We start from the raw sequence: 17,500 nt of genomic DNA on the forward strand, positions 1-17,500 counted from the left end.
AGTCACGCCGTGTCTGCACGGCCAACGATCACAGATTCCACTGCCCACTCTCTCCACTCTCACTCGCCCGGGGTTAGGTCACGTATAGCAGCGGTTATATCGGGGGAAGTGCACTGGAAACAGCAAACCACACAGCAGGCTTATTTTTGTCAAGTGAACAATAGCGCGAACACGATGGGCTTTTTTTTTGCTGTTGAAGTTCAGCAGGCTATAGGCCTTACATGCCATGTCGTGACGTTAGAATTATAAGGTTCTATCTCCATTTTGGGTCAAAATTGAGTTTTTTACATAATCTGATCCATTAGGTGTTTATTAATGCTTGTGTGGTGTTATTTTTTAAAATGTTGACATTTTTAAGTTAGTAATTCATCAAATACAAAGGTTCCATCTCACAAAACATAATGGAATGTAAAAACTTTGACGCTCAATATCTCTGAACTGCCCTAAACGGAGATAGAACCTTATCATTCTAAGCTCACGATGTGTTGCTACACATAGGTGATAGCTAACTTCCTAAAAGCTATGTTCAGGCTAGGCTACAACGGTCGGTCGTAACTGTATCACATGTTTAATTCCGTTGAAATTCCAAATAGTATCTCAATAGATTGCTAGTATAACAATAGGCCTATAAACCCGATGCCATTGAACAATGTAGAGCAGTATTCACTGGGTGGCCTTCCTTCCCCACGAAGCAACATTGATACGTATCTCTGTTCTAAATGATACAGTCTTACAGGAGAGTTCATGGTTGGAATTAAAAATTGCACGCATCTCTACCTCCTTATTCACTATCTTAGATTCATTCTCTCACAGTCTAGCTAATGAACTTGAGTTCTCCCCCAAAGCTCACTAAGAAAAGCAATCAAATACAAAATACAACATTTGCTATAGCCTATATGGGGTAACGTGTTTACAGGCAACCTATTAGAAGTTATAGTGAAAAACCAGTAGGCTAGACTGCTTAGTCTAGTGCCATGGTGATTTGGGCCTAGTTCTATTGAGGGCCGACACTGGTTCCCTGACCCGTCCATGTGTCTCTCTGATCATTGACTTCCTGTGCAAGGCTATAGCCTGAATATAGGGCACTGTCTGAAATGTCACATGACGATGTCAGGCAAGGGGATCGATCTATTGTCAAAGCTGCGTTTACACATTTACACACACATTGCATGACACACAAGCTAACAGATCGAGCCAGTGTGACTGTGTAGCCTATATGATATCCACCATACACCTCCAAGTGTTGCCCATGCTGTGCTATGGTGACAAAAGGCCTTGTAATAGACAATCACATCGTTCGACAATTGCATAGCAGGAACGCAAGGGAGTTTGAGCCGGGTTCACATATTTTAGAAGATGTGGAATTCATACGGAGAGCATTTAGGCCCAGGTTTAGAGCATTTAGGCCCAGGTTTTCAGCATTTAGGCCCAGGTTTAGTTGACGTTCTGTTTCTCGTGCCTGGCGCGGTGCGTTTTTCAATCGATAGTTCCCCCTCGGTCCTGTCCAAACAGCCTGGTCTCACACGGCAGACGTCAGAATTCGACGTTTATGGACAAACGTCGAACTCCGACGTGACATTGGGGGAGCTCGTTCTGAAAGCGCAGGGGTGCGCCTGTCGGGCTAACCCTAACCTTAACCCTAACCTTAACCCTAACCCTAACCCTAACCCTAACCCTTAACCCTAACCTTAACCCTAACGCTAACCCTATCCCTAACCCTAACCCTACCCCTACCCCTAACCCTAACCCTAAATGTGGCCTAACTAATTAATGCAAGTGCAATTCAAAATTGAATAATCCCGAGAGAAGCCCCGACAGGCGCACATAACAGGCGCACCCCTGTGCTTTCAGAACGAGCTACCCCAATGTCACGTCAGAATTCGACGTTTGTCCATAAACGTCGAATTCTGACGTCTGCTGTGTGAGACCAGGCTGGTCGTAGAGAGAGTATATGATCACCAAAAGCTAAAACATAACTCATGACGTCATGCCTGTATCGTGTTTCCTGTAGCGTGTATCACTGCAGAGGAAACTAACTTTTGGAACTTTTTGTTGTAAAAAATATATAGACATTGGTAGGCAGGCCGGCCTAGTTTTTCGTTTGTTTACTAAAATACGATGTTGCTATCTTCCGTAATAGAAACGAAAAAACGTTAACTGGGTAGAAAAAATAACTCGTAGAAACGGATTACAGCCGTGGTAAGGTTAAGCCCTTTCGCATTTAATGCGTCCTTGCCTCAAGGGGTCTTGAGATATCCATATAGGCCTATGTCAGAAATATGTTTTATTTATGTATTTATTATTTATGATTAATCTCTTTTCTGTGGCTATGGTTTACTCTATGGTTTATTCGGCTAAATCACGGAAAGATTATCCCCAATGACAGACTATCAAGTTCTTTTTCATTGTAATGCTGAAAATAACAGAGTTATTTACAGTATAGATGTTGGGCCTATAGTTACAGCTTCAAAATAAGACGTGGCTACGGTTTTATTTATTTTACAATTTAAAACAAGAATTATATATTCGTTTTATAATGTGTCACTCGCCTGCTAAGGGTCGCTGGGTCCTCTCCTCTCCTAGAAAGTCTGAAGATCTCAAGGTGTCATTTGTGGCCGACTTTTATCGCCTAACCGTCAAAATGCCCCTTCAGCCCCCCAGCCCCCAGCCCCCCCCCAGCCCCGCCCCCCCCCTGTCTCTGTCTCTCCCTCTCTGTGTAAGATATCAGTGGAAACGCAACCAGATGCTCAGCAGATGAATTAAAAGCACTCAAACGCACACTCCACAAACAGAGCCATGGGCTTACTCCTCCTGTAACGTCACGATGGGTGGGTGGTGGCGTGGGGAGAGAAGAGAGAAGAGGGGATGACTCCAAAAACAGAGAGAGAGAGCGAGAGAGAGCGAGAGAGAGAGAGAGAGAGAGAGAGAGAGAGAGACAGAGAGAGAGAGAGAGAGAGAGAGACAGAGAGAGAGAGAGAGAGAGAGGGGGGGGGGGGGGGGGGGAGGGATACAGGGGGCGCGGGGACGGTGCGTGCTGTTCCTCACTTATCTTTATTCGTCCCGGGACAACACTGGGACACATGTCATGGAAAGGGTGCCGTAGTCAAAAGAAACGCTCCCCAGACGCTCCGGGGCAGCTGTCACCGTACCGGTCCAGGCCTGGTCCAGCCCAGCCCATATGCACGGGGAGGCACGGTGCTGTTGATTCCAGACTGGAACGTTTGCAAAAAAATACGCCGCCGGAATATAAATAACGAACAAGGGGGATAGCAATGTGTGTGTGCGTGTGTGTGTGTGTGTGTGTGTGTGTGTGTGTGTGTGTTTCAGATGAATTGTGTGTGTGTGTGTGTGTGTGTGTGTGTGTGTGTGTGTGTGTGTGTGTGTGCGTGCGTGCATGTTTCAGATTAATTGTGTGTGTGTGTGTGTGTGTGTGTGTGTGTGTGTGTGTGTGTGTGTGTGTGTGTGTGTGTGCGTGTGCGTGCGGGTGCGTGTGTGTTTCAGATGAAGTCGTTAAGGACGAGGGAGGTGTGATGATGTCAGATTATGTTCCGTGGCAAAGTCGTAAGGCTCGAGACCTGCTGCGGTGTCACCCGAAGTGAGAACTTCCAAGCCGGCATGCCCCCCCCCCCCCCCCCCCACTCACACACACACACACACCTCATTGTTTGCACCACACCACAGAACAGGTTACAGAAACACTTTCACATATCTTGAATGGCTGTTATGTTTACAAAGGCATGTATATAGCACGTCATGACAGAATTGTGAGCCTAATAGTAAAGGACATATCACTCCACTTCCCAGCTACAGTGAAAATGTATACACATGCTTGTGTCAGTGCATCCATGTTCAATTTCTGTAATGACCAATATCACTTTTCACAGTTGTCTGCTAACACACCAGATGTTGTTGTTGTTAATGAAGAGTCCAGAGAGGTGTCTGTATTAGAGGTAGCGTGCACCTTTGATATAAGCCTAGAGGAAGCCTTCATGACTAAGGTCATGAAATACCAGCAGCTTGTAGACACCATCTCAGAGCTAGGCTATAGGTGTACGCTATTAGTCTTTATATTTGGCAGTCTTGGACATGTGCACAGATTGGTTGTCAGAGGACTACGTCTACTGGGAATGTCCAAGGGAGAAGCAAAAAGGCTCAGCAAGTATTGCTCTGTCTCTGCGATTATTGGCAGCCGCCAAATATGGCGGAGACGGTGTTACTTGTACCCGTGAGTCTTGTCCTGTTGTATGTGAAAGACATTGTCCATGTCTGTTTGTGAATGCATCCCATCTGTGCCTTCAGTATTTGTGTCCTTGTATACTTGTTTCTATGTGGACAGAAATAAATGATTAAAATGTGTGTGTGTGTGTGTGCGTGCGTGCATGTTTCAGATTAATTGTGTGTGTGTGTGTGTGTGTGTGTGTGTGTGTGTGTGTGTGTGTGTGTGTGTGTGTGTGTGCGTGTGCGTGCGGGTGCGTGTGTGTTTCAGATGAAGTCGTTAAGGACGAGGGAGGTGTGATGATGTCAGATTATGTTCCGTGGCAAAGTCGTAAGGCGCGTCTGATAAGTGGATTTAAAAGGGCCGTAATTAAACATCCTAGGTGTCGAGCTGTCAGGATGATCTAACAACTTGTAAACTTTAGACCCTCTTCGTCTTTCACTTCGGTTAAACCACAAGACCAAAGGGAACGATGGATGCAGGACAACGTAATCACAACAAAGTGGGCTATGTGATAGAAATAGGATATTAAATTATGGGCAACCAGTCGGCTTGTGAACGAGTTTAGTAGGAAAATAAATAAAATAAATCAGTATTAAAACCTATACCTCTAACGACGATTTGGAATTTCATAAAGTTATATTTTAGTAATGTAGGCTATTTTGTTTTAGTAAATAATGACTATGCATGGCCATGTGCTGTCAAATCAGTATTCCGACTACACACTGCATGGCTGTGGACTATAGGAGGTATTTTACTTTAGTGAGGCTTTAGTGCACATTTAAACTACTGTGAGTTTAGCCGGCACTATGCATTCTCCAGACAGGGTTATTTTGTGCGTCTCATCGGAGTCATTGGAGACTTTGGTCGCATCAAGTCTGAGATTAACTTGCGGTCTGATTTCAGATGACTCGTTTCTTGTCATTGACACTCTAAAGAACGTGTTCCTTTAGCCTACAGCAGCAATCTATAATATAACCTAAATGAAATTCCAAATGGGTAAAAAAAACGATAAGAACACATTCATTCATTCCTAATCACAACTTTTTACAACAACTCTACATAGAAGGAATATGATGTCCTTTAAAAAAAAAAAGCTCTCGATCGTCTCCCATAATATATCCCGTTATATCTACCTTGTCAACCGACTCCAGATGTCCCGTTGCCCCGAGGAGGGATGGATCAACAGATGATCATTCGGTCCGTTTTTACCTCAACGGTTGTCGTGTCTGGCGTTCACATATTGCAATGCGTTCACATATGTTAGTTTCTGGGGGATTTAAGGCAATTGCTTTCTTCATCTCCGCATACGTACAGACTGCACCCCTCGCCTTGGAGAGGGACAGCTAACGGTTACTGTGCAATAGAGAGAGGCGCTGATTGGCTCTGCCCCCGTGTGACGTCAGGAGGCTGTGAATAAGGCTGGCTGGGGTGCTTGCAGGAACATGCAGTGTTACAGGAGACAGGACCAGGAGAGTCAATGCTACCACACAGAGATGTCTCACGTACTATCCTGCTATCAATAGGGCATCGCTTACCAAAAAACAAAACATCAACAACAACAGCAGTGGATTAGATAGCCCATGCAACAGAGCCCGGAGGTGGAGGAAACCCATGCACTTTTTTTTTCCTGTTGAGATATTTGGGGGTCTCAAAATTGTTTCGACGGGGTCTGTGCACGACACAGTGGATAAGCGGTCATGTCAAAGTGCATTGCATTATTTATTATAGGCGAGCGTGTGACAGTCTTGCTGTGTGACAGTGTCGCCCCATATACATTTTAATAGATGCGTCCTCGAGCGCTCGTCGTTTCCTTCCACCGATGCTTCTTGTTGACGACCCCGGAGATGCGCTGCTGATATCTGCTATGGTGCTCGCAGTTTAGCCGGTGTTCAGACGGTGGTTTGATATCCCGTTTGCACGTTTGATTGGACGTTATTATTCTACCCGATGTGTGTTTTGAGCATGGGAAAAGATCCAAAGGACTGATTTTCTTTTTTCGTGCATGTCATCAACGGCTTTGGGGGTCTCACACCTGAGAGAGAGGCGCACTCGCCTGGGCTAAGGTCGCCTGTCCTGTGTCTGGACCGCTCACGAAGAGAGAGAGAGAGAGAGAGAGAGAGAGAGAGAGAGAGAGAGAGAGAGAGAGAGAGAGAGAGAGAGAAGAGGAAGCGACATCTGATCGACTCGGTGTGTCTTTGAGCACATGCATTGACCCGGGGACCTCCAAGCGAATAAGGAACCAAAACACTCCACCTCAATGCTCCGTCCGTGTTGTTGTTGACATATTTTCTCCCCCCTGAAGTCACACACAGAGAGACGGACCCTTGCGCCAGGCTAGGGGACACACACCGGTCTCATTGTGGGTGCATATCCAAAGACGATGGTCCACTGCGCCGGGTGCGAGAGGCCAATACTGGACCGCTTTCTGCTCAACGTGCTGGACCGCGCGTGGCACGTCAAGTGCGTTCAGTGCTGCGAGTGTAAAGCCGCACTGACGGAGAAATGCTTCTCTCGGGAGGGGAAACTGTACTGCAAAAATGACTTCTTTCGGTAAGGTGGTTATATTATAGGGGGTTGCTTGATTTCATACGAACTGTAGCCTAATGATTGTGTTAGATTATTGCATTGACATTTCGTGACATTAGAATTATAAGGTTCTATCTCCATTTTTGTCAAAATTGAGTTTTTTTACATAATCTGATCCATTAGGTGTTTATTAATGCCTGTGTCGTGTTATTTTTTAAATATTGACATTTTTGAGTTAGTAATTCATAAAATACAAAGGTTCCATCTCACAAAACATAATGGAATGTAAAAACGTTGACGCTTAATATCTCTGAACTGCCCTAAACGGAGATAGAACCTTATCATTCTAAACGGAGATAGAACCTTATCATTCTAAGCTCACGATGTAGCCTACACCCATGGCTGTACTACTTAGGCCTTAGAAGTATCTTAGGATAGAAAAAGTAAGATAGATTAAAATACTTACATATTTTTTTTTAAATACTATGTTAAAAATATTGAATATGTGTGCCTTTTAGGTGTAGATTGTAGTTATAGTGACACAGGTTTTAGTGTTGCTACAAACGCTTAACTTCTAACCTCAGAAGTGAAGCCAACACATGTTCTCATTGATGCACAGATCAAGCTATAAGGACGTGGTAACATTCAACCCTTCAAATTGTATAAAAAGCTTTATAGGCTAAACAACCATTTTGCTCTCACCATAATGTATCATTAAAAAGGCCTAAGGCAAAATGTTTACATTTTGATATTATGGGAGAACGACAGAGTTAACTTCTCTTATTAATACCAGTTGCCGGTATAATTATATAACATATTAATACCAGTCTTACATAGGCTATTTATGAAATGGTATTTTTTTTAAATAACAATAAGACTCAATTGTAGCCTATATTCCTCAAGCATTTCTAATAAACAGACCTCTGTGCATTACAAAGGTGTGGGGGGGGGGGGATTTGAGGTGATAGGCCTATTTGAGAAGCTTTGATTAGGAGAGGCAGTAATTAACGGCCTGTTAATTTGAATTGTTAAGCTAAACGAGGGACAGCAACATTAAACCGATGTGTACTCGTCCTCGGGTTTTTAAAGGAAATCACACTTTGCTTACAAGATAGAGAGGCTGGAGTCACCCAGAGAAGCTGCTAGAATCAATAGGCCTAGGGGAGGAAGGGGTTGGTCGTCACACGGGTTGGTTGTCACACTCATCATATTTCAAATTATTATTATTTTCAAATAACAGTAAAAAGTGTGACGACCAACCCCGTCCTCCCCTACTTGTGCCGGGGTTATGGAGGAAGTGTAGTTCGGCCCAGTGTTGGGGCTATCTGACGGGTGTTTGCGGGGCTATCTGACGGGTGTTTGCGGGGCTATCTGACGGGTGTTTGCGGGGCTATCTGACGGGTGTTTGCGGGGCTATCTGACGGGTGTTTGCGGGGCTCCAATGAAGAGGACGTGGTAAATGGATTTAAATAATAAACCCGTTTAAAAGATCAAAACGGCAGACAATACAACCACAGACGTGCGGTCAACAACCATTAGTGTGTGTACCATCGCAATACACATACTTGTATTTGAATCAAATAAAACAGGGACAATGACACATTGAAGTAATAGTCTAAAATGTATGCTGAAATGCTATTATAGGCTATATATCATACCATGGTTTAGCATGAGAGATTTATTTTCAGGACCTCCACCTAAAATGACCGGAAACCGCATGTTCATGTTGCAATCATAATCGTATTTTCATTCATCTTGATAATAATATTTTTTTTGAATTATGAACACTGCATAATACTACAGCAAAGTCGATTCACCGTGGACAAACAGCATTATCGACAATCTACAATAGAATAGGGCCTAGAAATGTGTATTACATTTCCATCGGCACATCCAATAGATTTCATTATAGGATACAAGCTTCATAGACCTAGAACCACTTGATTTTTTCAAAAACAGAATATGACCATGCAGCACTGATATTTACCAGTCTCCCCCCCCCCATAACAAAAAAAATATAGCCTATTACTTGACATGTCGTGAGTTTAGAATTCTAAGGTTCTATCTCCGTTTAGGGCAGTTCAGAGATATTGAGCGTCAAAAAATGTACATTCCATTATGTTTTGTGAGATGGAACCTTTGTATTTTACTAACTCAAAAATGTCAACATTATTTTGACCAAAATGGAGATAGAACCTTATAATTCTAACGTCACGATGTTTCTTCTTGACGACATTATAACCGTGTGGTCTGTGTGTCTGTCTCAGGAGATTCGGTACCAAGTGTGCGGGCTGTTCCCAGGGCATCTCCCCTAACGACCTGGTCCGCAGGGCCCGAACCAAGGTGTTCCACCTGAACTGCTTCACCTGCATGATGTGCCACAAGCAGCTCTCCACCGGGGAGGAACTCTACATCATAGACGAGAACAAGTTCGTCTGCAAGGAAGATTACCTGGCCAACAACAACGGCAAAGACACCAACCTTCTCTCAGGTAAGGACCTGTAATATGACAACCTGGTCTCACACGACAAACGTCGAATTCTGACGTGACATTGGGGTAGCTCGTTTGAAAGTGCAGGGGTGCGCCTGTTATGTGCGCCTGTCGGGGCTTCTCTCGGGATTATTCCATTTTGAATTGCACTTGCATTAATTAGTTAGGCCACATTTAGAGTTAGGGTTAGGGTTAGGGTTAAGGTTAGGGTTAGGGTTAAGGTTAGGGTTAGGGTTAGGGTTAGGGTTAAGGTTAGGGTTAGGGTTAAGGTTAGGGTTAGGGTTAGGGTTAGGGTTAGGGTTAAGGTTAGGGTTAGGGTTAGGGTTAGGGTAACCATAGGGTTTCCAATTCAAAATGGAATAATCCCGAGAGAAGCCCCGACAGGCGCACATAACAGGCGCACCCCTGCGCTATCAGAACGAGCTACCCCAATGTCACGTCGGAATTCGACGTTTGTCCATAAACGTCGAATTCTGACGTCTGCCGTGTGAGACCAGGCTATATATGGACAATTATCTGGTTTTATGATTTTAGCTTGCATTAGCTCAATGGTGATGAATACGATGATTTCCGCCCACGGGGTTGGTGCTGAATGACCATGTGTCACTTAGATGGATGGGGGGGGGGGGACGTAGGTTACTGTAAGTGGCCTGATACGGAATCTAGTGTAGGTCTATGGTGAAATGAGAATATGTCGTCTAGCCCCTAAAACAAATAGTAGGATTAATAGCAATTAACACCCATTTTGCATACTGTTATAGACCTGAATGCATTGCTTTTGATTCCTATATTTGACAATTTCTTTGACAATATAGGCTGTATACATACAAATCCTAGGCCTTATGTGTGCCATGTCTGTTTTGGTCTGATAATAAGGCATACAATACAATAGCAATTAGCCACATTCATTATAACAATAATAACATAGGCTTATAATACAATGAATGTCATTTCGTGAGTTTAGAATTATAAGGTTCTATCTCCGTTTAGGGCAGTTCAGAGATATTGAGCGTCAACGTTTTTTCATTCCATTATGTTTTGTGAGATGGAACCTTTGTATTTTATTAATTACTAATTAAAACATGTCAACATTTTAAAAATAACACCACACAGGCATTAATAAACACCTAATGGATCAGATTATGTAAAAAACTCACTTTTGACAAAAATGGAGATAGAACCTAATGATTTAATAAAGTCCTTTTTTTTCCTTTTTTTTTTTTACAGTAACAGCGTGTAGCGATCCAAGTCTATCGCCGGACTCTCAAGACGCGTTGCAGGACGACTCGAAGGACTCGGAAATTGCGAACCTGTCGGACAAAGAGACGGGCAACAACGAGAACGACGAGGGGAACCTGGGCGGGAAGCGGCGCGGGCCCCGGACCACCATCAAAGCCAAGCAGCTCGAGACGCTGAAAGCGGCGTTCGCTGCGACCCCCAAGCCCACGAGGCACATCCGGGAGCAGCTGGCGCAGGAGACCGGCCTGAACATGCGAGTCATCCAGGTAATGCATGGAAAAAATATTAATACAATGATATTATATAGCCTAGTCGTGACGTTAGAACTATAAGGTTCTATCTCAATTTTTTCCAAAATTTAGTTTTTTTACATAATCTGATCCATTAGGTGTTTATTAATGCCTGTGTGGTGTTATTTTAAAAATGTTGACATTTTTTAGTTAGTAATTCATAAAATACAAAGGTTCCATCTCACAAAACATAATGGAATGTAAAAACGTTGACGCTCAATATCTCTGAACTGCCCTAAACGGAGATAGAACCTTATCATTCTAAACGGAGATAGAACCTTATCATTCTAAACGGAGATAGAACCTTATCATTCTAAACTCACGTAATGGCAAAACAAATACAATTATATAGCCTAGTTGTAGGCTACATGTTATGCTTTATTATGCTATTAGCTAATTTATGAATGGATGCATGGGAATAGTGAACAAATCATTTGAAAAACTGCTGTTTTGTTTTTCTTTTACCGGGGAGATGCATGGGGGGTGAACCTCACCTTGGCTTGTGCATGTGTGCCAGGGTTGCTCACTTATTAACACGTGTGATATAGCAGCTTATATTTTATGGAAACTATCTCCCCCCGAGCGCGTGAGCTAAAAGGAGGGGTGTGTGTGTGTGTGTGTGGGGGGGGGGGGGGGGGGGGGGGGGGGGTTGGCACCTGCTTCTCTGTGGTGGGGTGGGGGGGTCTCTGTGGTGGGGGGGGGGTCTCTGTGGTGGGCATCAAGTCAACAGTTCGCGAGAGAGGCCTCACCAGCCCGCTCCGTTCCCTGTTCCTTTTTAGGCATGCATGGGGGTCTTACCTCGAAATTGCCTTGTCACATAGAATTCAATGAGAGAATGGCTTGGCTTGCCGTTGAGGATTATTTGGAAAGGGTAATTTATATGGGTATTTTTGATACTTGGCTTGCGGTGACATGGTGAACACGCCAACTGGCTCAGTGAGACCGGGTGAGAGCAGCGCTGGGAGTCTTGGCACGGCGGCGCCATCACGTTTTGCGGCCACATTTAGCCATGCTGGGACCATTCTCAGTCAAGTGTAAACGTGGAAATCTGTTTGAGGAGACTTCAGAATGCCTCCTTTCACCCCTTAAGCCGTGTCGTTTGAAATAAACATGCTATTATTATTATTATTATTATTTAGGTTATTTTAAAAAATATAAAAAATATTACTCTTATCCTAATATTAGTAGGCCTAATAGTATGATCTGTATAATTAATATTTGTATAATTATGATGATCATCATCAATATGTTGACTTGGTTTACAAGCCTAACAGATAGAGGCATTCTGTAAAATTGTATTTTTAATCGAGAACGTTCAAGTTATGATTCCCCCAAATAAAAGCATCGACACCCCTCTGCCTCTCACAGTGCTAATGTATTAATAATAATATAATGTTTTAACGACAAGAAAAGAAAAAAACGTCAGATCAAGTGAAAAACGGGTTACGAGATTAATAAAGTGGCGAGGTTGGATATTTAATAGCGTCAGGGAAGAGCGTAATTAGCAGGAGGAATTCAAGGGTGGATGTATAGATTACGAAATAATAACCTCACAGAGACGGTTAATACGTCGGTAACAGCCCTCCTATTAAGTATTAATTGGAGATTTTAAGTCACCGCTGCTGCCCCCTCGGTGAGGGTAAATGGAGGGTTAAAAGATCATTAAAGTGAGGTTAGATCATTAGATAATTAGGAGTAATCTTGTCACAGCGATACGAGTTCACTCCATCACGTTACCAAGCGACGGTCTTGACCGCGAGGCCACCGTGAGACGTAAACAAGACCACTCCAAAATCCATAAGTGTTGCTTTGATATATGACAATAATCTTTAAAATAAAGCAATAATAATTGTTCAAATATCAGCATAGAGGATAAGATAATGTTGCAAGTAGGGCCTATAATTGATAATGATTTGTTCACTTTTTTTCTCATAATAATTTTTTATTTTATAGCCTACCCTATTGTAAGTTATTTTTCTGCGATTCGATTCGAGTTGTGATTAACTAATTCTGCAACATTGCATTGGCTATATAAGTGCAGTCCATTGAAAAGCTACATTTAATACTTACCATTTAGTATTGAGTTTTTGAGTTTATGTGGATAGATAGGCCAGGCCTGTAACCTTTTGAACACCAACATTTGCTCTCTCTTTGTCTTCAAAATGTAAAATATAAGATATTCACGTTTGCTCTAATAATCTTTCATCAGTGCATGTCATGATATTTGTATTAACGTGACGTCATTCTGACTTGGACCACAGGTTTGGTTCCAGAACCGGCGGTCCAAAGAGAGGCGCATGAAACAGTTGAGCGCCCTGGGCGCGAGACGGCACGCGTTTTTCCGGAGCCCCCGGAGGATGAGAACGCTCGTGGACCGACTCGAACCCGGGGAGTTGATCCCGAACGGGCCGTTCTCTTACTACGGAGGTAAGAGGGATGATGGTGACATGCTTATCCGTGTCTCTGCGGGTTGATCTGTTTCACGTGTTTGTCTGAAATGTCGGATAATTTTGCATGTGTCCGCCAAGCTGCTCCCACGTGTCCCGCTGCCCCCCGGGGTGTCTGATGCATATCATGCCTTATCTGATGAGCTCACACACATCATTGAAATGCGATAACCGGGACTGATTTTGAATGTTTACATATTGACATTATGTGCAAATATGTAAGAACAAATTATTATTTACAAATGCAGCCTGACCAAAAAGCAATGGCTCTTTGGGGGGGGGGGGGAAGCTAGAAATAAAACAAGGTTAAATAATTTACAACAATAAAACACTGGCAAATACAGATGCATTAAAATACTAACAGTCAGAGAGGGGAGACAGAAGGAGGAGGTAGGTTGATGTGTCGCAAATAATAATTTAAAGTAATATAATGTAGTCTATCTTTAGCCTACACATGTGCCAAAACACCAGTAGGTCAAGGAAAAGTCAGAATAACGAGAATGTTTCCATAACGTTTCCGCAATTAAAAGGTTTAGGCCTATCTACACCTAATGTATCTATTCAAGATCAATGATACTGGTCGAAAAAAAGGTTTCATGATTTAATGTTGGCATCATGAATCTATCAACGGGCAAAAAATAGGCTACACCAATGCAATAGGCCCAAATGTTTTATTGAATATTGATACATAATCAAATGTAGACCTACATCTTATTAGGCTACGTCAACTTTTGAACTGTATTAAGGAAACACCTCATTATAACGGACCCTTGTGTATGATCTCTGTCCAGAACGGGTTTGTTAATATGTAACTCATTAATCTCATTAAAAGATCAATGGATAAGCGAGGGACAACTCCAAGCAACAACATTATCTTACTAGGGTTCGTTTTTTACAAACTCCTTTCCTGATGATGAAGTTCACATATGGGCCTGGCTATAGGCAGATGTTTGGATAAATGCCTACAACTGTATTAACTGTATTGAGATAGGACTTTATATAAACATTTACGGTACACATTTGTATAGTTTGTAGAATGAAGAGGACAGTGGGGGGTTTGAGAGAAGGATTCAGCGCGATGCTAAATATAAAATACCAATGTTACAATTTGATCACTTCTTCTTTTCAAACAAAACAATCAGATGAGTAAGTGTCACAAATGTCGTATTATTTCGGAGAGATAACACACAACTGCAATAGATTGTGGTGGGGTGCAAACGCTCTCCTCTTATTGGCAACATCTCGGAAAGATTTCAACAGTGCTTGGATGGGGCTTCTCTCCCTTTGTGGTGTGGGTCTGAGTGGAGGAGTGTATGACAGTGGGGGGTGTGATAGTATTTCCGCAGGAATAGAAAAATAGGTCTCACTAGGTACCAACCACTGATGAAACGGCCCCTGTTTTAATTAATTTTGCGCCAGCGTTGTTCTCTCCTCTTCTCCACCCAATTGCAGTTTTGATTTAAGTGTAACGTGCTCTGTGACTAATGTACCACGACGAGGGGCTCTCCCATTCACTCACAGACAGGCAATGTTCTGTGTGTATATATATATATATATTCAATGAATTCTGGGTGTATCTCTGTAAAATATATTTTTCTGCGCACACCCATTGTCCTCCACAAGCTGACCCTGGTCTTTCTCTCTCTCTCTCTTTCTCTCTCTCTCTTTCTCTCTCTCTCTCTTTCTCTCTCTCTCTCTCTCTCTCTCTCTCTCTCTCTCTCTCTCTCTGTCCGTCCGCAGATTATCAGAGCGAGTACTACGGCCCGGGGACGAACTACGACTTCTTCCCCCAGGGGCCGCCGTCACAGGCGCAGACCCCCATAGACCTCCCCTTCGTGCCCTCCTCCGGCCCCACGGGCACCCCCCTGGGGGGCATGGACCACCCCTTGCCGGGGCACCACCCCTCCAGCGAGGTGCAGCGCTACGCCGACATCATGTCCCACCACCCGGGGGAGTCACCCAGCCCGGAGCCGGGGATCCCCGGGCCCATGCACAGCATCTCCGCCGAGGTGTTCGGCCCCAGCCCGCCCTTTACCTCACTGTCCGTCAACGGCGGCGGATACAGCAACCACCTGTCTCACGGGCCCTCAGAAATGAACGAGGCCACTGTCTGGTAGCTCCCGTACATCACAGAGAGGAGCAGACTGTATCACAGAGATTTGATTTGATTTGATAGGGGCGGGGGGGGGGCAGGGGGGGGCAGGACTGAGCTGGTTAGGGTCTTGGGGGTGAAGGGTCGAAGGGACAGCTGTCGTCAACGTATTTTTTTTTTCTTCTTCTTCCGTCATTCATATTTATTTATTTAATTTAATCCCCCCCCCCCCCCATCAGATTTTTATTTCTTTGCAGGGAAAAACTATATGGCGAGAAAAACAAAATGTGGACAAATGTGGTTGTAAACATTTACCTTGGTATTGTGTTGGTGTTACGATTGCTTCTTTTTCCAAACACCCTCCCCTCTTCCCCCGAAATAAGGACACGGGCATACAGAAAGACTGTGTGTAACTGCTGACCCTTGGGGGGGTCCGGCGTCGGATCCCGGACCCCCCCTGCCCGCCATGGTTGCGACCCCCCCCTGACCCCCCTGTCAGTAGCCTATCACAGTGACACCCCTCGACCGGGGGAAACAACCATTTTGAAAAACCACAAGAAATATTTCCCCCCTGGACACAGAAAACATAATTAGCTTCCTGTCAAAGACTCAACAGCTTTACAGAAATGAAAGGAAGACGGTTGGTCTGGCGGTAACCTGCGCCGCGCCGCGGGCGCTAGGGGGAAGGCTCCGAGGCGTCAGACTCTGTTCGTGGCACCAGCCGTGTCCCTTGTACTTATTCAACAGCTCCTCAGACCTCTTTGCCTCTCCAGGCTCTGCCATATTGACACTTAAACAACCTTTTTGACACTAAATATGTTTCTGAAGGCCAAGGGAAATACCTTTTTTTTCCCTTTCCATGTGGACTGTTTTTCCTTTTTTGGTCGGGTAAAACAATTCCACCAAATCTGAAGAACTACTTGGGCCTTCAAAAGGCATACACTACAAAGTTATATGGATTGTAAAACCCTTTATTTAAATGGAAGAGAACTTGAAATTGTTGTTAAATGAAGTCTACGTTCTAAAAAAATCTTTTGATTGGGGGTCGGAAAGGGACTTAGAACAGTCAACTGTTTACGTAATATATTTAATTCAGGAGTTTAAAGTATCAAACCATGTTTTAGAGCCTCTTGATCCAGATAAAATGTTCCAAGCAACCAACCAAACTTTTGTATTGATTTTATTTATATTGTATATAAATACAGACTCGTCTGCTGGGGTTGTGGTTCACTGTGCTAGTTTGTACAAGATGTTGTTTGCAAAAAAATGGAAAAGAAACAAAAAAAACACACACACAAGTAAATAGACAGTTGCACAAATCCTGTGAGCGTGCTTTGCACCATGCATCATCTACAGAACGTGTTGAGACAAAGTTTTAAGTGTTAAAAAAAATACTACGGAGTAATTCTGACTTCTGATTTTTTTTTGGTCTGCTGAAAAACATTCATGAAATTGTTAATATGACATACTTAGAACAGGTTTTATTTTTGTGTCTTTAAAGGGAAAAAATCTGAACTATTGAAATTGATGGTCGCATATGCAGCTGGTAGCTGCCAGGTTAGAACCTCATGGTCTCATGTCTTTCACTTGTTCTAATAAACCTACGCTTCTGTGACCTCCCATGCATATTAGACCATTCACTGTATAAATACAACATGTGGGCGAAAAAAGTTTTTAATAAAATTAGAAAATATACACTAGTCACACACTCATAAGGACGTCCTTTCTCTAGTCTACAGCGTGTCACCCCAGATGCACAGCAACTGTACCATGGTTACGGTGCCTCCCTCCATTCCCTCTGTTCATAAGAACAATTCATATATGGCACACTGCAGGGATTTGAATAACAAGGAAATGTTGCTGACTGTACTTCTCCCAGTAATAGGAAAGCTGCGGGCTGCATCAGTGCCGTCAACACAAGGGGGAGTTACTCCATAATTCCACAGAAATGAATTCATAAATTATGCTGATATAATTTATTTTTCCCTCCCCACAAGTCCTCCTGTAAGTGATTTGACCGTACGTAATGCAGCATTCCAGTTTCTGGGATTTCAGAAATCTGCAGCAGTTAGCTCATCAGCTGTGAAGGGCTGTGTTGGGCCTGCTGCGAATGTGGGGTTTTAAATTCATGATGGTATTACTACCACTGCCTCGAGGGTGTGTGGGGCGAGGGGGGTGGGGGGGGGCAACGTTCAG

General features: G+C 43.6%; 1 protein-coding gene across 1 annotated transcript; it reads left to right on the forward strand.

Moving 5' to 3' along the window:
• Nucleotides 1–6,584: 6,584 nt before the first annotated feature.
• On the forward strand, nt 6,585–15,329 carry lhx1a (LIM homeobox 1a; the record flags this gene model as incomplete). Its single annotated transcript, XM_080548826.1, has 5 exons — nt 6,585–6,769; nt 9,013–9,236; nt 10,464–10,741; nt 13,027–13,192; nt 14,953–15,329. Exons 1-5 carry the CDS (start codon nt 6,600–6,602, stop codon nt 15,327–15,329), a joined length of 1,215 nt encoding a protein of 404 aa, XP_080404952.1. The 5' UTR covers nt 6,585–6,599.
• Between the last annotated feature and the right edge of the window lie 2,171 nt (nt 15,330–17,500).

Source organism: Nansenia antarctica, assembly GCF_963989245.1.
Source record: "Nansenia antarctica genome assembly, chromosome: 19".
NCBI lineage: Eukaryota > Metazoa > Chordata > Actinopteri > Argentiniformes > Microstomatidae > Nansenia > Nansenia antarctica.